The 22,672-nt window shown below is 47.0% G+C and overlaps 1 protein-coding gene across 1 annotated transcript in view; it reads left to right on the top strand.

Annotated features, from left to right (window-relative positions):
- Window positions 1-22,672, top strand: part of TG (thyroglobulin) — a 297,874-nt gene that overhangs the window by 9,288 nt on the left and 265,914 nt on the right. Inside the window, 5 exon segments of the mRNA XM_063925145.1 lie at window positions 11,682-11,825; window positions 12,639-12,824; window positions 17,060-18,151; window positions 18,417-18,992; window positions 20,521-20,760. Coding sequence (XP_063781215.1) covers window positions 11,682-11,825; window positions 12,639-12,824; window positions 17,060-18,151; window positions 18,417-18,992; window positions 20,521-20,760 — 2,238 coding nt within the window.

Below are 22,672 nucleotides of genomic sequence, written 5' to 3'. Positions count from 1 at the left end.
TTTAGGTGTTGACCTAGTCACTGTCGACCAATAGCGGTCGACCTAATGACTGTCAACCTAGTTAGGGTCGACCCAATGATCCACACTCGGTTTAAGTAAACAAAAGGAAGCTCTTTTGCTAGCAGGAATAACCCACATACAGTAACAGATAGCATATATTGCCAACTAGGGGATTAATTGCGCCCTACGGGCGCTCTTCACACCGTCGTAAGGGGCTACGCCCCCTTAACCCTCGCACAACCTTGTGGCATGCAATATTTGTATTACAGGTTGAGTATCCCATATCCAAATATTCCGAAATACGGACTTTTTTGAGTGAGAGTGAGATAGTGAAACCTTTGTTTTTTGATGGCTCAATGTACACAAACATTGTTTAATACACAAAGTTATAAAAAATATTGTCTAAAATGACCTTCAGGCTGTGTGTATAAGGTGTATATGTAACAAATACATTCTGTGCTTAGATTTAGGTCCCATCACTATGATATCTCATTATGGTATGCAATTATTCCAAAATACGGAAAAATCCGATATCCAAAATACCTCTGGTCCCAAGCATTTTGGATAAGGGATACTCAACCTGTATATAGAGTATTACCTCCAATCATAATTGTGTGAGTGGTTAAATATTACACGGACAAAGGACAAAGGGCGTGCGATGGTTAAGGTGTCAAAGCCCCTTGCAACAGCGTGAACAGCGCACGCAGGGCCTGATGAATCACCTAGTAGGTGCTGTGGTTGGGGGAGTGGCGGGTGTGGGGGAGACGTGGACGGGGTCCACGGGTGCCGCGGGTGGAAGAGGGGCGGTTGTGGGGGTGCCACGAGTGGGGGAATTGCTGGTGCGGTGGTGCTGCGGGTATGGGAGGGTGCATGGGTGCCGCGGGTGGGGGTCCGGAGCCACCACGGATGGGTGAGGAGCAGTTGCGGGAGTGCAGAGGATGGGGGAGGATCGGGTGCGGTGGGTGGGGGAGGGGCGGGGGTGCTGCGGGTGGGGGAGGGGTTCTGGAGCCACTGTGGGTGCTGGAGAGGGTGTGTGGGGGTGCCGCAGATGGGGCCCGGAGGTACTGCGAGTGGGGGAGGGGTGGTTAATGCTTCTCCTGCTTCTCCTCCTGGAAGCAGTTAAGCTGTTGTCCTCCCTTTGGCAGTGGCTCTCCCGGAGACTCGCACAGCAGCCAATCACTATTGTTAGCGCCGGTGTCCCAACGTGCCGCATTACAGGGAAGATGTACTCAATAAACTACAGCTCCCAGCAAGCCTTAGTGCCAAAATGCTTTGGCGCTAAGGGCTGCTGGGAGCTGTAGTTTATTTAGTGCATCTACTTCCCTATAATGCGGCGCGTTGGGACACCGGCGCTAACCATAGTGACTGGCTGGCGGAACTGACTGACTCGCTGAATCAAGAGTGCTGTGCAGTGACAGTGCTGTGCAGTGTCAGGACTTTTGCCCGGGGCGCCGCCTTCCGGAGGGCGCAGGGCGCCTTCCGGAGGGCGCCGCACCAGGGCAAGATCCGCTGCTGCTATGTGCCCCCCGCAGCCCGCCTGCTGCCGCTGGCCGCTGCCCCCCCGCTGCCGCTGTGAAGGGAAACTAGACGCGTACGCGTCTAGTTTCCCTTCGTGGAGAGGTCCTTTACTGTGCGGTGCGCGATGACATCATCACGCACCGCACATCATTTCAGTCTGTACAGGGGGCGTAAATGGCCACGCCCCCTGTACAAAGCCATGCCCCCTATTGCCGCCCGGGGCGCTCAGAGCGCCAGAACCGGCCCTGCCTCCGCGATATCACCCACTTTATCTGGTGCTGTGTTGCGGAGTCAGGGCCTCTGGGGAGGCTCCGGGGCTCAGTCAGGGCCTCTGGGGAGGCGCCACTTTCATACACATCTATGCCGGTGGCTGCAGCAGCTTTTGTTCCACCTGCGCCGCAGCTAGGGAGTGGGGATTGTTGATGCCGGAGGTTGCAGGCGGACTGGCAGCAGGACATAGGACGCTGCAGTAAAATTATTCCCCCCCCCCCCCCCCTATCTACAGCGCAGAGACTTGCTGCAGACGCAGTGGCATACCCTCCAGCTGCATCTTTTTGGCGGTTAAAATAGCTTTTTTTATGGTCTGTACCGATTTGTGGCTCTCCAAACTTCCATTGAAAGCATAGGAAAAGAGGCATGGCCACGCCATTTACCCGTGGCCACGCCCCCTTTCCGAATTTGTACCAATTTTTATGTGTAAATTGTTGGAGGGTATGATGCTGCAGATGCAGTGGGCCTATTTTTGGGTGTGGGGCTGGAGCTGCAGCTCCATCAGCCCCATTGTTAATCCTGATCTGGGAACACACAGCAGCCAAACGCATACTTGCCTACCTGACCCTCTCCATGAGGGAGAAAATGCTCTGTTCCTGGACTTTCCTGGTAATGTATGATTGCCATCACCTGTGGTGAAACACCTTTCTTATCAATTAACTAGCTCACCACAGGTGATGGCAATCATACATTACCAGGAAAGTCCAGGAACAGAGCATTTTCTCCCTCATGGAGAGGGTCAGGTAGGCAAGTATGACAAAGGGCAGAGCCTCCCATTGGATGTAACCTGTGTGGGAGGGCGTTTCTCGCCCAATCAGCTGTGGACTGGGTGTGATAGACCTGCTGCTAACCCAATGAGAGCTCCTAGCCACGCCCAGCATTAGCCACACAGTCACAGAGTGATGGATCTGGGCTATTATATAGGAGATATATTAAGGCCGGCTCAAACACAGTATGAGCCGGGGTGAGCAGCAGCATGCTATGGGGACATGGGGATACAAAGTATAACAACTAGTTTGGTTACAATATGCATTTTTTTTTTGCATCATTTTCTAGGTTTACTAAATGGTAATCATATTATTTTCTCTAAAGTCCTAAGTGGATGCTGGGGACTCCGTAAGGACCATGGGGATTAGCGGCTCCGCAGGAGACTGGGCACAACTACAAAGAAAGCTTTTAGACTACTGGTGTGCACTGGCTCCTCCCACTAAGACCCTCCTCCAGACCTCAGTTAGATTCTTGTGCCCGGCCGAGCTGGATGCACACTAGGGGCTCTACTGAGCTCCTAGAAAGAAAGTATATTTAGGTTTTTTATTTTCAGTGAGATCTGCTGGCAACAGACTCACTGCAGCGAGGGACTAAGGGGAGAAGAAGCGAACCTACCTAACAGGTGGTAGTTTGGGCTTCTTAGGCTACTGGACACCATTAGCTCCAGAGGGATCGACCGCAGGACCCGACCTTGGTGTTCGTTCCCGGAGCCGCGCGGCCGTCCCCCTTACAGAGCCAGAAGCACGAAGAAGGTCCGGAAAATCGGCGGCAGAAGACTTCATTCTTCACCATGGTAGCGCACAGCACTGCAGCTGTGCGCCATTGCTCCTCATGTACACCTCATACTTCGGTCACTGATGGGTGCAGGGCGCTGGGGGGGGGGGCGCCCTGAGGGCAATAGATAACACCTTGGCTGGCAAAATATACATCATATATAGTCCCAGAGGCTATATAGATGTAAAATTACCCCTGCCAGTATCACAGAAAAAGCGGGAGAAAGTCCACCGAAAAGGGGGCGGGGCTTCTCCCTCAGCACACTGGCGCCATTTTTCCCTCACAGTTCCGCTGGAAGGAAGCTCCCTGGCTCTTCCCTGCAGTCTGAGAAACTACAGAAGGGTAAAAAAGAGAGGGGGGACACTAAATTTAGGCGCAGTATAGAGATATATATATGTAATATATATAAAAAAGCAGCTATAGAGAAAACACTCATTGATAGTGGGATCCCAGTGTTATATAGCGCTCTGGTGTGTGCTGGCATACTCTCTCTCTGTCTCCCCAAAGGGCGTTGTGGGGTCCTGTCCTCTGTCAGAGTATTCCCTGTGTGTTTGCGGTGTGTCGGTACGGCTGTGTCGACATGTTTGATGAGGAGGCTTATGTGGAGGCGGAGCAGATGCCTGTAAATGTGATGTCACCCCCTGCGGGGTTGACACCTGAGTGGATGGTGCTGTGGAAGGAATTACGTGATAGTGTTGACTCCTTACATAAAAGGTTTGACGACATACCTAATGTGGGACAGCCGGCTTCTCAGCCTGTGCCTGCCCAGGCGTCTCAAAAACCATCAGGGGCTCTAAAACGCCCGCTACCTCAGATGGTTGACACAGATGTCGACACGGATACTGACTCCAGTGTCGACGACGAAGAGACTAATGTAACTTCCAGTAGGGCCACACGTTACATGATTGAGGCAATGAAAAATGTGTTGCACATTTCTGATGTTACCCCCGGTACCACAAAAAAGGGTATAATGTTTGGAGAGAAAAAACTACCAGTAGCTTTTCCTCCATCTGAAGAGTTAAATGAAGTGTGTGAAGAAGCGTGGGCTTCCCCTGATAAAAAGATGGTCATTTCTAAGAGGTTACTAATGGCGTACCCTTTCACGCCAGAGGATAGGTCACGCTGGGAAACATCCCCTAGGGTGGATAAAGCGCTCACACGCTTGTCGAAGAAGGTGGCACTACCGTCTCCGGATACGGCCGCCCTGAAGGAATCTGCTGATAGAAAGCAGGAGGCTATCCTGAAATCTATATATACACACACAGGTGTGATACTGAGACCGGCTATAGCTTCAGCCTGGATGTGCAGCGCTGCTGCTGCGTGGTCAGATTCCCTGTCAGAAAATATAGATACCCTAGACAGGGACACTATTTTGCTGAACGTAGAGCATATAAAAGACGCACTTTTATACATGAGGGATGCACAGAGGGATATTTGCCGGCTGGCATCCAAAATTAGTGCAATGTCCATTTCTGCCAGGAGAGGGTTATGGACTCGGCAGTGGACAGGTGATGCAGATTCCAAACGACACATGGAAGTTCTGCCTTATAAGGGTGAGGAATTGTTCGGGGATGGTCTCTCGGACCTCGTTTCCACAGCAACAGCTGGGAAGTCTACATTTTTGCCCCATGTTCCCTCACAACCTAAGAAAGCACCGTATTATCAGGTACAGTCCTTTCGGCCCAATAGGGGCAAGCGGGTTAAAGGCGCGTCCTTTCTGCCCAGAGGCAGAGGTAGAGGGAAAAAGCTGCAGCATACAGCCAGTTCCCAGGAGCAAAAGTCCTCCCCCGCTTCCTCTAAGTCCACAGCATGACGCTGGGGCTCCACAGGCAGAGCCAGGTACGGTGGGGGCCCGTCTCAAGCATTTCAGCAAGCAGTGGGCTCAAATAGTAGCTCAGGGGTACAAACTGGAATTCGAGACGTCTCCCCCCCGCCGTTTCCTCAAATCTGCCTTGCCAACCACTCCCTCAGGCAGGAAGGCAGTGTTACAGGCAATTCAAAAGCTGTATTCACAACAAGTGATAGTAAAGGTGCCCCTACTTCAACAAGGAAGGGGTACATTCCACAATGTTTGTGGTACCGAAACCGGACGGTTCGGTGAGACCCATTTTAAATTTGAAATCCTTGAACACATATATCAAAAAATTCAAGTTCAAGATGGAATCGCTCAGGGCGGTTATTGCGAGCCTGGACGAGGGAGATTACATGGTATCGCTGGACATCAAGGATGCTTACCTACATGTCCCCATTTACCATCCTCACCAGGAGTACCTCAGGTTTGTGGTACAAGATTGTCATTACCAATTCCAGACGTTGCCGTTCGGTCTCTCCACGGCTCCGAGGGTCTTTACCAAGGTAATGGCGGAAATGATGATACTCCTTCGAAGGAAGGGAGTTTTAATTATCCCGTACTTGGACGATCTCCTGATAAAGGCGAGGTCCAGAGAGCAGTTGTTGGTAGGGGTAGCACTATCTCGGGAAGTGCTACAACAGCACGGCTGGATTCTAAACATTCCAAAGTCACAGCTGGTGCCTACGACACGCCTGCTGTTCCTAGGGATGGTTCTGGACACAGAACAGAGAAAAGTGTTTCTCCCGGAGGAGAAGGCCAAGGAGCTGTCATCTCTAGTCAGAGGCCTCCTAAAACCAAAACAGGTGTCGGTGCATCACTGCACGCGGATCCTGGGAAAAATGGTAGCTTCCTACGAAGCGATTCCATTCGGCAGGTTTCATGCAAGAACCTTTCAGTGGGACCTGTTGGACAAGTGGTCCGGATCGCATCTTCAGATGCATCGTCTGATAACCCTGTCTCCGAGGACAAGGGTGTCTCTGCTGTGGTGGCTGCAGAGTGCTCATCTTCAAGAGGGCCGCAGATTCGGCATACAGGACTGGGTCCTGGTGACCACGGATGCCAGCCATCGAGGCTGGGGAGCCAGTCACACAGGGAAGAAACTTCCAAGGACTATGGTCAAGTCAGGAGACTTCCCTGCACATAAATATTCTGGAACTAAGGGCAATTTACAATGCCCTAAGTCAGGCAAAACCCCTGCTTCAAAACCAGCCGGTACTGATCCAGTCAGACAACATCACGGCGGTCGCCCATGTAAATCGACAGGGCGGCACGAGAAGCAGGACGGCAATGGCAGAAGCCACAAGGATTCTCCGATGGGCGGAAAATCACGTGTTAGCACTGTCAGCAGTGTTCATTCCGGGAGTGGACAACTGGGAAGCAGACTTCCTCAGCAGGCACGACCTCCACCCGGGAGAGTGGGGACTTCATCCAGAAGTCTTTCAAATGATTGTAAACCAGTGGGAAAAACCACAGGTGGACATGATGGCGTCCCGCCTAAACAAAAAGCTAGAAAAATATTGCGCCAGGTCAAGAGACCCGCTGGCGATAGCTGTGGACGCTCTGGTAACACCATGGGTGTACCGATCGGTTTATGTGTTCCCTCCTCTTCCTCTCATACCAAAGGTACTGAGGATAATAAGGAGAAGAGGAGTAAGAACTATACTCATTGTTCCGGATTGGCCAAGAAGAGCGTGGTATCCGGAACTTCAAGAAATGATGTCAGAGGACCCATGGTCTCTACCGCTCAGACAGGACCTGCTGCAGCAGGGGCCCTGTCTGTTCCAAGACTTACCGCGGCTGCGTTTGACGGCATGGCGGTTGAACACCGGATCCTGAAGGAAAAGGGCATTCCGGAGGAAGTCATTCCTACGCTGATAAAAGCTAGGAAAGAAGTAACCGCGAACCATTATCACCGCATATGGCGAAAATATGTTGCGTGGTGTGAGGCCAGGAAGGCCCCAATGGAAGAATTTCAGCTGGGCCGGATCCTGCACTTCCTACAGTCAGGGGTGACTATGGGCCTTAAATTGGGTTCCATTAAGGTCCAGATTTCGGCTCTGTCGATTTTCTTCCAGAGAGAATTGGCTTCACTACCTGAAGTTCAGACTTTTGTTAAGGGAGTGCTGCATATTCAGCCCCCTTTTGTGCCTCCAGTGGCACCTTGGGATCTCAACGTGGTGTTGGATTTCCTAAAGTCACATTGGTTTGAGTCACTGAAAACCGTGGATTTTAAATATCTCACGTGGAAAGTGGTCATGTTGTTGGCCTTGGCTTCGGCCAGGCGGGTTTCAGAATTGGCGGCTTTGTCATGTAAAAGCCCTTATCTGATTTTCCATATGGATAGGGCAGAATTGAGGACTCGTCCCCAGTTTCTTCCCAAAGTGGTATCAGCTTTTCATCTGAACCAACCTATCGTGGTGCCTGCGGCTACGAATGACTTGGAGGTTTCCAAGTTGTTGGATGTAGTCAGGGCCCTAAAAATGTATGTTTCCAGGACAGCTGGAGTCAGGAAAACTGACTCGCTTTTTATCCTGTATGCGCCCAACAAGTTGGGTGCACCTGCTTCTAAGCAGACTATTGCTCGCTGGATCTGTAGTACGATTCAGCTTGCACATTCTGCGGCTGGACTGCCGCATCCTAAATCAGTAAAAGCCCATTCCACAAGGAAAGTGGGCTCTTCTTGGGCGGCTGCCCGAGGGGTCTCGGCTCTTCAACTTTGCCGAGCTGCTACTTGGTCAGGGGCAAACACGTTTGCTAAATTCTACAAATTTGATACCCTGGCTGAGGAGGACCTTGAGTTCTCTCATTCGGTGCTGCAGAGTCATCCGCACTCTCCCGCCCGTTTGGGAGCTTTGGTATAATCCCCATGGTCCTTACGGAGTCCCCAGCATCCACTTAGGACGTTAGAGAAAATAAGAATTTACTCACCGGTAATTCTATTTCTCATAGTCCGTAGTGGATGCTGGGCGCCCATCCCAAGTGCGGATTGTCTGCAATACTTGTATATAGTTATTGCTTAACTAAAGGGTTATTGTTGAGCTATCTGTTGAGAGGCTCAGTTGTTATCATGCTGTTAACTGGGTATTGTATCACGAGTTATACGGTGTGATTGGTGTGGCTGGTATGAGTCTTACCCGGGATTCAAAATCCTTCCTAATTGTGTCAGCTCTTCCGGGCACAGTATCCTAACTGAGGTCTGGAGGAGGGTCTTAGTGGGAGGAGCCAGTGCACACCAGTAGTCTAAAAGCTTTCTTTGTGGTTGTGCCCAGTCTCCTGCGGAGCCGCTAATCCCCATGGTCCTTACGGAGTCCCCAGCATCCACTACGGACTATGAGAAATAGAATTACTGGTGAGTAAATTCTTATTTAATCTATATTCACTTGTGCAGTGTCAGTAAAATGACTCACAAGTGAACTGATAAGCTTCATGAATAATGATGAATGGTTCCTAGGGAATGAATAAGCTGCATTCTCAGTGATGTCACTGGTTTCTAGTGAGTGGAGAGGCCGCACTCTCACTGATGTCACTAGTTACTAGTTAATGGAGAGGCTGCATTCTCAATGATGTCATTGGCTCCTAGTGAGTGGATAGGCTGCATTCTCAATGATGTCATTGACTCCTAGTGAATGGATAGGCTGCATTTTCAATGATGTCATTGGCGCCTAGTGAGTGGATAGGTTGCACTCTCAGTGATGTCACTGGTTTCTAGTGAATGGAGAGGCTGCACTCTCAGTGATGTTACTAGTAACTGAATAGGCTGCATTCTCAATTATGTCATTGGCTCCTAGTGAGTGGATAGGCTACACTTTCAGTGATGTCACTGGTTTCTAGTGAATGGATAGGCTACACTCTCAGTGATGTCACTGGTTTCTAGTGTGTGGAGAGGCTGCACTCTCAGTGATGTTACTAGTAACTGAATAGGCTGCATTCTCAATGATGTCATTGGCTCCTAGTGAGTGGATAGGCTACACTTTCAGTGATGTCACTGGTTTCTAGTGAGTGGATAGGCTACACTTTCAGTGATGTCACTGGTTTCTAGTGAGTGGATAGGCTACACTCTTAGTGGTGTCACTGGTGTCTAGTGTGTGGATAATCTACACTCTTAGTGATGTCACTGGTTTCTAGTGAGTGGATAGGCTGCATTCTCAGTGATGTCACTGGCTCTCAGTGATGCAATAGCAGTCATTTTTTCCTACTTTTTATGAGGTTTTCTAGGAGGAGAGGTTCAAAAGGTGATTCAGGTGGCAATTGGGTACATTTGTTTATGTGAATACCATCACAAAGATTCACTCCTGTCCAGGGCCGGACTGCCCATCTGGCACTTCTGGGCCATGTTCTGTCATACAGAGAGCAGGGAAGGCAGCCTCCGGCTCTCTAGTCTGGCCACTCCCCTGTCCCCCCGCCTGTCTCCATGGAAATGGAGGCGTGCCACGAGTCCACACCCCCTGACTCGCGACACGCCCCCGTGGGAAGTGTCCACACGCGCCCCTTTCGCGTGAGCAAACACACGTGTCAGGAACAATTTTCGGCCCCAGTCCGTCCCTGCTCCTATCTATTCTTTTTTGAGAGACTACTGAATTTTGAGCAATTCTGCTGGTCTCCCAAGAGACCAGACCACGCTCTCTGATCCTGTCGGAGTTATATATGTCACTAGGGGCATGTGTTTTGCTGAAATATATAAGCTGTTGTCTGTGTTATTAAAATATATATATATTTAATTAAAAGAGACACATTATTATTATTATTATTATTATTATTATTATTATTAAATTATTCAGTAATTACTGAGCTCTTTTAAAAAAAATTAAAAAAAGTTTTTTTGTTTGTAAATAAGACATTGCTCCTAGCTCACAGCTCCTAGCCCAACATGCTTTCCTGGCCCCATCACCTTTCACAAGTATGACGGGCATATTCATCAAAATTACTTTTAGTAAAATAATGTGTTTTCATACCCTTTTCACATTATTTTAGTACCACCTAAATGTATTAATGTGTATTTGGGGGAGAATTCGCAAAATTCTCCTCTAAGCCCTTAAATTCACTTTTTTTTTTGTGTGATAATAACGCTATCTTGAGATAGCATTATGCAGGCTTCCCACCGGTTCCCCTGCTCCTGCACAGCCTTCTCTGCCTGCTGGCAGTGAAGGCAGTGCTCTGATCCGGCCCTTGTGATCAGCCATGTGTGACTGATAGACCACAGGCTAATATACTGTGTGGGGAAAAAAACATTGAATACTTACTTGCACCCACGGATCGAGGGATCTGGGGAGGCCAGCGGTAATCTGATTGCTGTGCTCCTGCTGTGACCCCCTGTGCAGTAAAGTGATGCTGTGAAGCTGGCATCTCACTTTACAGCACCAGGGGTCACAGTGGAGCACAGGATCCAATGACAGGCTGCTCTCCCGGATCACCAATCACCGATCCTGGCAGTAGGTAAGTATAAGTGTGGTGGGCGGGTGTCACGAGGGGTATGCAGTGGCGCATGCGCGGCCACAATCTCAGGGAATTTTTCACAAAAATACCCTGAGAATTGTGGTAAGAGGGTTCGCAGGGACAGAGCTTTCTCATAAACTCTGTCCCTGCATGTGATAACTGACACATCCCTGAGATGTATTTAATTATCGCAATGCAAATTTGGGTTAATTTATCATAACCCATCCACATCTGAGATGTGGATTGTGATAAATATGCCCCTGAGCTGTCCAAATGCAACACAAATCACATTCTCTTTTTATTTATTTTTTCATTATTATTATTATTGTGATTTGGACACAATTGTAAACTATGTTGTACCTAATGCCATAGGCAAACACAGGGGGGTTTCTGGTTGCCCAGAAACCCCCTCTTCTTGGACAGCAGTTCAAATTATGTCAGCAATAGCAGTAGTATATAATACGATTACTAGATCAGCCATCACAACATGCAGTTTAAGGGACAGTGCAGCCGAACATGCCCAGTGGTATTAGCTTCTTCTACCAAGTTTGCTGTGTGTGTGGATCTGAGTCCTCAATCAGTGCACTGGACCAGAGAGTAGCTGCCAAGAAGAGGAGACAGGAGCTTTACCATGAGGTGGGAGAATGTGTGCTTAGAAAGTGCAGATCTGTTACGTTTGTATATTCATTCATTATGGTATGTAGAAATCTTCTCCTGACCATTTATTTTATTTATATTAGTTAAATATGTTTGATACAGACTATACTATTATAGTGTTACATATTAATACTGTATTCCATACAGTATGCAATGTATAAAAAGATCAATGTGTAAATTAATGTCCAAGGTCTGTACCAGGTTCTACCCCTCCCCCAGACTCCTGCACTTGCTCCAATGTTCCACAGAGCAGGAGATTGTGGATTGCATTTGGAAACCCCCCCTCTAAATCCTTTGCCACTGACTGCTCTGTTACAGCACAATATATCCTGGTTATATCTGTATACAAGTAGGAAATTCCGGATGCTCAGCAATATAACTTGTTCTCCCTTTGTGTAACACATTCCAGGCTTAGAGATGCTCTTGGATCACGTCTACGACACAGTGTTCTCCACGCTTCCTCCTCCGCGTTCCTTTACAGAGACCGCCATCTATCGTATCCTGCAGAGGCGCTTTCTAGGCGTGCAGCTAATCATATCCGGCAGATTCCGATGTAAGTGCTAAAGCAGCATGCATGCGGCTCACGTGACGAGACATTACTGCTTAGCATGTATAGGTGATATCGCGGCCGGACTGGCCAGTCCAACCATCTGACGGTCTGGTCCAGTAGCTCTGCCTCCTGGTGCCCGCCTTGGCTGGCATGCTAAGACGGGGCATTGCCTTGTCCCCCATTTTTACGTGTGCATGTCCATGATGCGAGACCATGTTGTCCCCCTTTTTTACATGTGCACATCTACTGTGCATGCGCAGACAAAAATGCTGGGGCCCAATTTTACCCCAGTCCGTCCCTGTGGCCAGACATCGGGCCTATACTTAGAGGAGGCAGTGGTTTAATATTGATTGACAAATACACACAATAAATTGACAAAACAGTCATATACAAAACACTGCAGATCAATGGCGGCACCGGTGATCCCCTGCGCGTGCTCAAAAAAAGGGTGTGGCTTCACATGCAGGGGGCATGGCCCTGTAACTGCACCCAGCTAATCTACCTTGCTCAGCAAACACTGGGTTATCATAGGGTAGTGCTCTAATGGATAATATAATAACACATTTGGGCTGAGATTGGAGAATGATAAAGTGGAGAGAGATAAAGTACCAACCAATCAGCTCTTAACTGTCATTTTTCGAACAGCCTGTAACATGACAGTTAAGAGTTGATTGGTTGGTACTTAATTTCACTCTAAACTTTGATAATCTTCCATTTGTTCTTAAATAATCCCCAAGTAGTTTGTGTACATTTAGGTTTCTACTCAATAATAAATCAAAGTGAAAACTTTATATTGTGTTTCCTGATGTCTTTCAGGTCCATCTGCTTGTGAAGTCCAGAGGTTCACCTCTTCCCAGATGGGCGATGTCTATATACCATCCTGTGGTGACAACGGAGGCTATGAGCCCATCCAATGCCAAGTGGGAGGACAGTGCTGGTGTGTGGACTCCAAGGGGCGTGAAATCCCTGGGTCCCGGACAGTGGGAGAGTCTCCAAAATGCAGTAAGACACAAAGAAATTATATTATAGTAACTCTATGCTCCATGTCCAATACTGATTAACTAGTTCATGTTGGTAAATTCTCCTATGTACATAGGCCCTCATACCGAGTTGTTCGCTCGTTAGCTGCTTTTAGCAGCATTGCACACGCTAAGCCGCCGCCCTCTGGGAGTGTATCTTAGCATAGCAGAATTGCGAACGAAAGATTAGCAGAATTGCGAATAGAAATTTCTTAGCAGTTTCTGAGTAGCTCGAGACTTACTCCTCCACTGCGATCAGTTCAGTCAGTTTCGTTCCTGGTTTGACGTCACAAACACACCCAGCGTTCGCCCAGACACTCCCCCGTTTCTTCAGACACTCCCGCGTTTTTCCCAGAAACGGCAGCGTTTTTTCGCACACACCCATAAAATGGCCAGTTTCCGCCCAGAAACACCCACTTCCTGTCAATCACACTCCGATCACCAGAACGATGAAAAATCTTCGTTAGGCCGTGAGTAAAATACCAAACTTTTGTGCTAACTTACTTGGCGCAGGAGGCGCACTGCAAACAATGCGCATGCGCAGTTTGCGACTAATTGCTCCGTTGCGAAAAAAATCTAACGAGCGAACAACTCGGAATGAGGGCCATAGGGCATACCATAGAGATAACGTTACATTACAGTCTGCAAGTCACCATCTACATTGTACACTGTGTACAATTATGGTCACCATGCTACAAAAAGGATATCCTGGAACTAGAAAAGGTTCCGAGACGAGTGACCAAATTGATAAAGGGGATGGAAACTCTAGAATATGAGGAACGGCTTGCTAGGCTAGGCATGTTTACATTGGAAAAAAGGAGATTAAGAGGGGACATGATTAACATTTACAAATATATAAGGGGTCAATACACAGAGCTAGCGGGGGATTTATTTTAGGCTGGAGGAAAGGAGATTTTGCACAATGAGACGGAAAGGTTTCTTCACAGTAAGGACAATACATATATGGAGTTCCCTGCCTGAGAGAGTAGTAATGGTGGACTCGGTCAATACTTTTAAAAATGGGCTAGATAAATACTTAATGGATAAGGATATACAGGGTTATGGTGGGTAAACCATGTACTATAGTAATTAAAAAACTGAGTATTTTAGTTTACTGCTAAGCACTCACCACAGTTAAAATTAGTCTTAAAAATAGTTTAGTGTATGAGATCACTAACAGGTTGAACTCGATGGACAAATTGTCTTTTTTCAACCTCAGAAACTTAGGTGGTCATTCCGACCCTTTCGCACGCAGCGTTTTTTCGCTGCGGTGCGAATGGGTGCGTAATGCGCATGTATGGCGGCGGGCTGTGCCCATGCGCGACGTTGCCCGGCGACGGGGGTTGCCGGGTTACGTCGCGGCTTATGACAGAAGCGATCGCAGCGGCGACCGCTAAGAAGCTTGACAGGAAGGATGCGTGGATGGGCGGATCCGGACCGTTGGAGACCATTTTCGGGGAGTGGTGAGTAAAACGCAGGCGGGTCCCGGACAACGGAGGGTGGAGGTGTGACGTCAAAGCTGGGCCCATCATCACTGGATCCATCGCACAGGGTAAGTATGTCCAGCCCTAGTCTACTTGAATTTTTTTTAGCTTAGCAGGGTTTCACAAGCGATCGCAGCCCTGCTAAGCTAAAATACACTCCCCCATAGGCGTATACTATTTATAGCAGCAGCAGCAGCAAAAAGTTGCTGGCTGCGATCAACTCGGAATGACCACCAATGTTACATTTGTCTAAGTGCATAGAATATCTATTTTATTTTTATTTTTTACATATGTTGAGATTACTATTTATTTGCTTGCTTAGGCATTTCTTCTTTTTGTGTTTTACATTTCCTGTATGCAAATTAGAGGGAGGAGACAAATTCAGCAGCTTTCTTGTTGTATAAAAAGGAGGAAGTCTTCCTGCCGCTATACTTTAGGTGGTCAGTGGCCACATTATCATTATCTGGATAGATCCTTACTTGCAGACACTTGTCTAGCTGTCTAAGGAGAAATATAGTTATAATGATGGAGATGATTTACACAGTGCACCAGTAAGTACCTTGAGGTTAAAACGCTGATAATTCGCCTAGCGCACATGAAGCTCAGCACTTCCTATTTGCTCTTGGGAGTCAACTCCACAAAGTAAGAGTTTGGTGACATGGTGTGTGTCCCCACGCCGGAAATAGCCAACAACAAACAAACAAAAAAGGATAAGGTGGTTGGGAGGGAAAAAATCTTCACAAAGATGTAACCTAAACTTTGACTTACCCTTTAATACCTATCCTAATATCCCCTCCCTTGAAAGACCTAACTGGATATATTAAACCCATGTGACCCCATACAGCATGCCTACGACAGTCATAGGGCGAGATTCAAATCTCCGCCCCCTCTCCCGCCCCCTATTGTGCCTGCCGGCAGTATTATAATGTTATTGCGGATGGGCGCAACAAGTTTATTTCAGCTCGCTACCCCCGGGCTAGCGTGCCTAAACCCAAGTGTAGTGGGGGCATTTGATTATCGGCCCTCAATCTCCCATCACTTCAGACGGGAGATCTGGGGTACGATAACATATGAATTCCCCCCATAGTCTGCTTGCTGTTCTTCTAACATCACCAAAGGTTATCTACTTCACCTTCTATCTTGACTACCCACCTGTTGGGTTGATGATACTGCCCCCCGTTAGGGTGGTACAGCCAACTTCCAGTCAATGAAGGGAGCGCATCCAAAATAAATGATCGCAACTGGACTGGTGAGCGGGCGTTCTCTCCCGCTGCAGAATAGCCAATGATCAATCACCAACCAAGAAAGGGAGAGAAGATGGTAAGACTGGAACAAAGACGCTTTGGCCCACAGACCAAGCCTTTACATAAAGTCCAACACAGACACATTCCCTGCCACACCATAGACAATCTAAGCCATCTGATGTTCCTTCATGCCAGCTCCCATCTTAGAGGTTTAAACTACCTAATTCTCACAGTAATCATTCTGTTTCTCAACATGGAGGCGATGAGACATCAGGCCAGGCCAGAGTGGTAAAACGCGTGTGACTGGCTGGCCGGTGGAGTGCCAGTCTCCACTCCTCTATCTCATTTTGAGAATCTTACTTTGTAAACTTAGGGATCCAGTCAGAATGTTGACATGGACATAAGGCCAACAAGAAAAATGTTGACATTCACAAATGTCTACATGTTTCATGATGTTGACATTTAACATGTCAATACCACATCTTACTGCGATGCAGCATGCTCCTTCACGGCCTGCTGCATGGCGTGCCAGGATGTGACTATTCACAGCGATTGATCGCTTCATTACTTCCTTTAAGAATTAATGGAGCGATCACCGGCTGCGAATAGTCGTGGCTTGCCGTGCAGCAGGCTGTGTTGCAACATGCTGCATCACAGTAAGATGAGCATGGCTACATTTGTAGGTGGTTTTTCATGTTATTTTTTTTGCATTAACTAAGACTCGTAGCTGGTCACATGAGTCTGGGCTTTAGTCATGTGTCATTATTATCAGTGTGATCACGCACTAGTGGACAGCGCAAAAAATATCATTATATATCTGTCACAGGCACTATGGCAATATTCTGTATAAGTTGGTAAAATAATTATCTACCGCGGGTTTAGTATGTAATGCCGATGGATGGGATACCGATGGTCAGAATACCGACCTCAGCATCCCGTCCATTAAAATCCCAACTGCCCCGTAGTTAGCACCCTAGACTTCCCCTATCCTAACCCTAACCCTCCCCGGGGGTGCCTATCCCTAATCCTCCCTTGGCATCCCCAACCCTAACCCTCCCTTCTAAGTGCCTAACCCTAACCCCCCTCCCCGGTACCTAACCCTAACCTGCCAGTCCCTACACCCTAACCTTAACCCCACCTTCTCCTGCCTAAACCTAATCCCCTTCCCCAGCGGCAATCGGGATTCTCAGCGTCTGTATTTTCATGCCGTGAATCCCCCCTCTGTCAGCATTTGAACGTTGGGATTATGGCCGCCCGGTGGGATTCCAGTATCTGTATTTTGGCCGCCAGGATCCCGCCTGGCGACATTTTGACTGCATCCCTCTACCACTTATCAGTAAAATAATATGGTAAATAAATGCATGCCTCTTTACTTACAGTACCTATAAGAAAACAAATATACTTTTAGGTCCACTTTTCTAAACATATCATGCATCCATTCATAGATTAATGCTGTAAGTTTCTGTTTTCGTTCTTAATCACGTCCACAGGTAACATCCAGGACTGCACTGTGAGAAGAAGACAGGTCCTCTCCAGTTTGTTGTATGGACCTACAGGACACTTTGGTGACCGCAGCGTGTTCCTAACTCAAGAAGAGGACTTAGGAAGAAAAATAAGCACAAAATTCTGCCCGTCTTACGTGGTGGAATCCTTCTTCAATTCAGGGCTTCGGCTTCTAGCTGGCACAGAGGCCCAAGGCTTGAGGCTTCAGCTGGAAAGTTTCATCAGTGACATGATTGGGGGACTCTTCACATCCAAAGAACAGATACAACTCGCTCTGCAGTTCACGTCTAACCCTGTACGATTTCAACAGAACCTATTTGGAGGAAGATATCTAAGAAACTTGGCTTCATTCAACTTCACAGGGGCAATCGGTACAAGGAGCAAATTCAGTTTCAGTGAGCTTTTCCAGCAGATTGGCTTAACGGGGATGTACAGCGGAGGCAATTTCAGGGAGCTTGCTAAACTGTTTTCCTCAGAGGAAGACTCTTACTTAACCAAAGAGTCATCAAACTTCTCGAAACCAGACTTTAACCTGAACCAACCGATATCAACCAGCTTTGGACGCACAGTAAATCTGCAGGAAAACCGGGACCGTGCAGCCTTCTTTTCATCCATTTTAGAGCTTAAAGAGTTTTCAAAATTTCTTCGAGATGTTATTTCCATTCCTCCAGACATTGCAGAAGATGTCTATGAGGCGGTGAAGATCATTTTGGGGTCTAAGGACTGTGAGAAGAGACAGACTGGCGTATTTGTTCCCACATGTACAAAGGAGGGCAGATACGAGCAAATCCAGTGCAGAAAATCAGACTGCTGGTGTGTCGATGACCAGGGTCAGGAAATTCAAGGATCGAGGACACAGGATAGGCAACCAAGGTGTCCCTCAAAGTGTGAGATGGAACGTCAAAGACAAATCATCTTTGGGAAGAGTCAGCCCGCTGGGTCAGAGGTGTTCATTCCGGCATGTAATCATAGAGGGGATTACTTACGGGTGCAATGTGCCGGGAAACGTTGCTTCTGTTCTGATTTGGAGGGCAAGAACATTCCGGGAACTGAAAGGCTTTCGGGAGAGAATATCCAGTGTAAGTTACTATTATTGTTCGATGGCCATTAGATACCAAACATTGAGTTTTAATATCTCAATACAAAAGTGCTGTAATTCATGTCAATAACTCCACATATTTGCTTGTATTTATCTTCCAAAAATGACACCCTTACTTGCCTATCCAGCACCCATTTTTGTGGTGCTCACCTCCTTTTTCCAGTAGATCATGCTGACTTTGGAAGTCAGATATCATGACTTTCTGGTTGACATCTTGTAATTACCTCTTTTCCTGTTCCTTCTAGGCCCAAGCTACTGCCAGCTGGCTGCCAGCAAGGCGTTCCTACAGGCCACAAGCTCTCTGTTGACCAAACCTCCCACCCTACCCGAAGATGTTTACATCCCGCAGTGCTCCCCTAGTGGAGAATGGAGAATGGTGCAATGCAGTGGCCCGACTGAGCAAGCATTTGAATTATACGAGAGGTGGACAACTCAGAACGAAAATGCCTCGTTTTCTGAAACTCTCAGACTACTACTGAAATACAAAGAGTCTTCGTCACAGAGTTTTCCCACCTTCGTGCAGGCACTTTATGATAACGGATATCAAAATGTCTTCCCAATTTTCACCAAGTATTCCCAATTTAGCGACGTTCCAGAAGACATCTTGGCTGGGAATGGGACCACCTTGTCATCAGCCAATGTATTGCTGAACCCATATACTTTCTGGAGACTGTTGAGCATGAGTATCACTTATTATCCGGGGTCATACAGCGATTTCTCTGTACCGCTTGGACACTTCGAGAAACGGAACTGTTGGTGTGTGGATAAGGATGGACAGAAGATTCCAGTCTCAGAAACCACGTCACACAAGCCTCCAAAATGTAAGTCATTGGGCTTATCTAATAGCCTGCTAGATGGAAGCAAGAACTCAAATACGACCAGTCTGCCCATATTTTTAAAGCAGCAATAACTTAAAAGGCATAGCCAACCTGGTTTTGCCTGTTCAATTACTGCTGCTTTAAAAATATGGGTGGGCTCATAACATAAGGCCCATTGTGTTTCTTGAATAATTAAATTACAGGACACTACCTAAAGCAATATAAAACTCTTTATCGTTGTCTATACTACAAATTTGTGATTTTACAGCCAATGAGTAAATAAGTGTTTAACTCAGTGGTGTTAAGTATAATCAAGTGTGTTTTGCCATCCTGGTTCCCTCTCTCTTTCTTCCCAAACTGACTGCAAGAGATCAGTAAACTAAATACAGAAGTCTGAATGTATTTTTGTTAAGAAAACGAGACTGTAGAACACTGAGGGCCGAATTCAATTAGCTGCGAGTACCGAATTGTTACATTAATTTGTATTTAATTAGATATTTTCATCAAGCTCACTTCCTGCAAAATTCAGTCTGAGGATGTTGCAGCAATGGTTTATCTATAGTGGTCATTCCGACCTGATCGCACGCTAGCTATTTTTTGCAGCGCTGCGATCAGATAGTCGCCGCCTTTGGGGGAGGGTATTTTCGTTTTGCAAGTGTGCAAACGCTTGTGCAGCTGAGCGGTACAAAAAAATTTGGTGCAGTTTCTGAGTAGGTCTGAACTCAGCCGCTGCGATCACTTCAGCCTATCCCGTCCCGGAATTGACGTCAGACCCCCACCCTGCAAACGCTTGGACTCGTCTGCGTTTTGCCAACCACTTCCTGAAAACGGTCAGTTGACACCCATAAACGCCTTCTTCCTGTCAATTTTCTTGCGATCGGCTGTGTGAATGGATTCTAAGTAAAATCCATCGGCCAGTACCGATCCGCTTTGTACCCGTACGACACGCCTGCACAATGCGGTGCATGCGCAGTTTTGCAGAGTTTTGACCTGATTGCAGCGCTGCAAAATATAGCGTGCGATCAGGTCGGAATGACCCCCTATAATGTGTGCAAGGTGTGCAGTACATGCGGGCTCCTGGTTCCAAGGGGGCCCACAACGCACACCCTGCACCCGTATAATTTTAACTACCTCTCTGGAGTCCCGTGTTGGCCGACGCTGGGGACAGAAATCACAGGGAAAATGGTGCACTGGCCATGTTCCTGACATGTTACTGCCCATGCGTGACCCGGTGTACACTGCTGTTTTGAGTGTCACAGTGCTGTCCAGCTTTGCAGTGCTTTGCTCCTCAGCTGAGAGCTATGTCACCGCTGTCATAGTTGCAGTAGGCAATTATAGTGACCACCTCTGTTACCCCCTGTGCATACCGCTATAGCCTGCATTACCCAACTAACCCCAGCATACTGGTTAAGGACATTCTGCGGGAACTAACCTCGATTTTCACATTCTTCTGAGACCTATTGTGACTAGACAGGTTCCACCAATAGGCTGTATCAATATCCTCTATAGTCCACCTTATCTGTCCTTACAGGTTCCGGGACGTGTGCATCAGCGAAACGGAAGACTTTGCAATTCATAGAAGAGGCCAAGAACATAATTATTGCATCAAATGCGTCACACTTCCCTTTGGGTTACAGCTTCTTACTGGCGAATGGGATACGTCTGTCACCCGGTGATCTGTTGTACACAGACGAATACAAGTCATGGGCTATGTTATCTGAGGGGTTCTGGAATAAAGAGACACATTCCCTGCAACTAGCCGCCTACTCAAGTACGTCTAGTGGGGTATTTAAATATGTTATACAGGTTGAGTATCCCTTATCCAAAATGCTTGGGACCAGAGGTATTTTGGATATCGGATTTTTCCGTATTTTGGAATAATTGCATACCATAATGAGATATCATGGTGATGGGACCTAAATCTAAGCACAGAATACATTTATGTTACATATACACCTTATACACACAGCCTGAAGACCATTTTATCCAATATTTTTTATAACTTGTACATTAAACAAAGTGTGTCAACATTCACACAATTCATTTATGTTTCATATACACCTTATACACACAGCCTGAAGGTCATTTAATACAATATTTTTAATAACTTTGTGTATTAAACAAAGTTTGTGTACATTGAGCCATCAGAAAACAAAGGTTTCACTATCTCACTCTCACTCAAAAAAGTCCGTATTTCGGAATATTCCGTATTTCGGAATATTTGGATATGGGATACTCAACCTGTACTGAGATGTAACTAGGAATAAGGGGGAAAATGTATTAAACCTTCCAAAGTGTGAACAAGTTTAGAAGTTGCCCAGAGCAACCAATCATTCTATAAAATTACTAGCTGGAGTAGCCGGCGTTGCCCGGGATTTTAAGAATGCCTGTTTACAAAAATAAATGTAAATATTAAACACACAGTATAAATAACATTGTAGATAGCTGAATACCCGTGCTTTGCTATGGGATGAGGATGATAAATTAGAATGATAGTTGTTTGTTAATTTACGTTGGTTGGGAAGAGATGTGTGCTGAGCGGTCTGTGTTAAGATCGCTCAGCACACATTTCTCCCGTCAGTACCCCCCTTTAGTCATATGTGTAGCAAGTTTGGTGTAAATTCCTTCAGGCATTCCAGAGTTATGCTGACTGCTGAAAAATTCAGTGCTGCTGTCTCACCCCTAGGGGTGCTAGGGGTGTCTGACCCCCACAGTGTTTGTTTGCAGAGTGCAAGTCATATGAGTACCAAGTTTGTTGTAAATTGGTCCAGGCATTCGGGAGTTATGTTGTCTCCTGAAATACTCTGTGCTGTTGTCCCACCCCTAGGGGTGCTAGGGGTGTCTAACCCTAACAGAGTTTGTTCCCAGATTGTTAGTCAGATGTGTACCACGTTTGGTGTAAATTGCTCCAGGTCTTCCACAGTTATGCTGTCTGCTGACATACTCTGTGCTGCTGTCCCATCCCTAGGGGTGCTAGGGGTGTCTGACCCCCACAGGGTTTGTTTGCAGAGTGTAAGGCATATGTGTACCCAGTTTGTTGTAAATTGATGCAGGCATTCCAGAGTTATGCTTTCTGCTGAAATACTCAGTACTGCTGCCTCACCCCTAGGGGTGCTAGGGGTGTCTTCCCCCACAGTGTTTGTTCCCAGATTGTAAGGCATATGTGTACTAATTTTTGAGTACATTGCTCCAGCAATTCCAGAGTTTTGCTGTCTCCTGATATACTCTGTGCTGCTGTCTCCCCCCCCCCCCTAGGGGTGCTAGGGATTTCTAATTGTTTTAGTTGCCTCCACCGTGTTTTAATACGCTTGTATGTAAAATTTCACGATCTTCGCTTGTAAACTGTGGATTTGTATAGAAAGACAGAAGAACAAATTTTCATTTTTATATAATAGGTATGTTGAAGCTGATTAGTTGCACTTGCTATATGCAATTTCTTTACCTGTCAACTTCTCTTTAGAAGGTTTGATACATCTCCACCTTAGTGAGGTCTGGGTGCAGAGTTTTGTAATAATGCCCCCCTCCTCGCCCCCCATTTTGCTGAATTTTGGACTACACTTTACATTCCCATTTCTTGCACCTTTTACATAAGGTTATGGCAATTGTGGTGCAGTATAACATATATAAAAGTACCATAGGTACTATACATTTGTGCAGCTTAAGATCCCTAGACATTGGGGCAA

This window comes from Pseudophryne corroboree, chromosome 5 (genome assembly GCF_028390025.1).
Source record: "Pseudophryne corroboree isolate aPseCor3 chromosome 5, aPseCor3.hap2, whole genome shotgun sequence".
Lineage (NCBI taxonomy): Eukaryota > Metazoa > Chordata > Amphibia > Anura > Myobatrachidae > Pseudophryne > Pseudophryne corroboree.
Note: the sequence above shows the minus strand (reverse complement) of the source record. Positions and strands in the feature narration are given on the sequence as shown.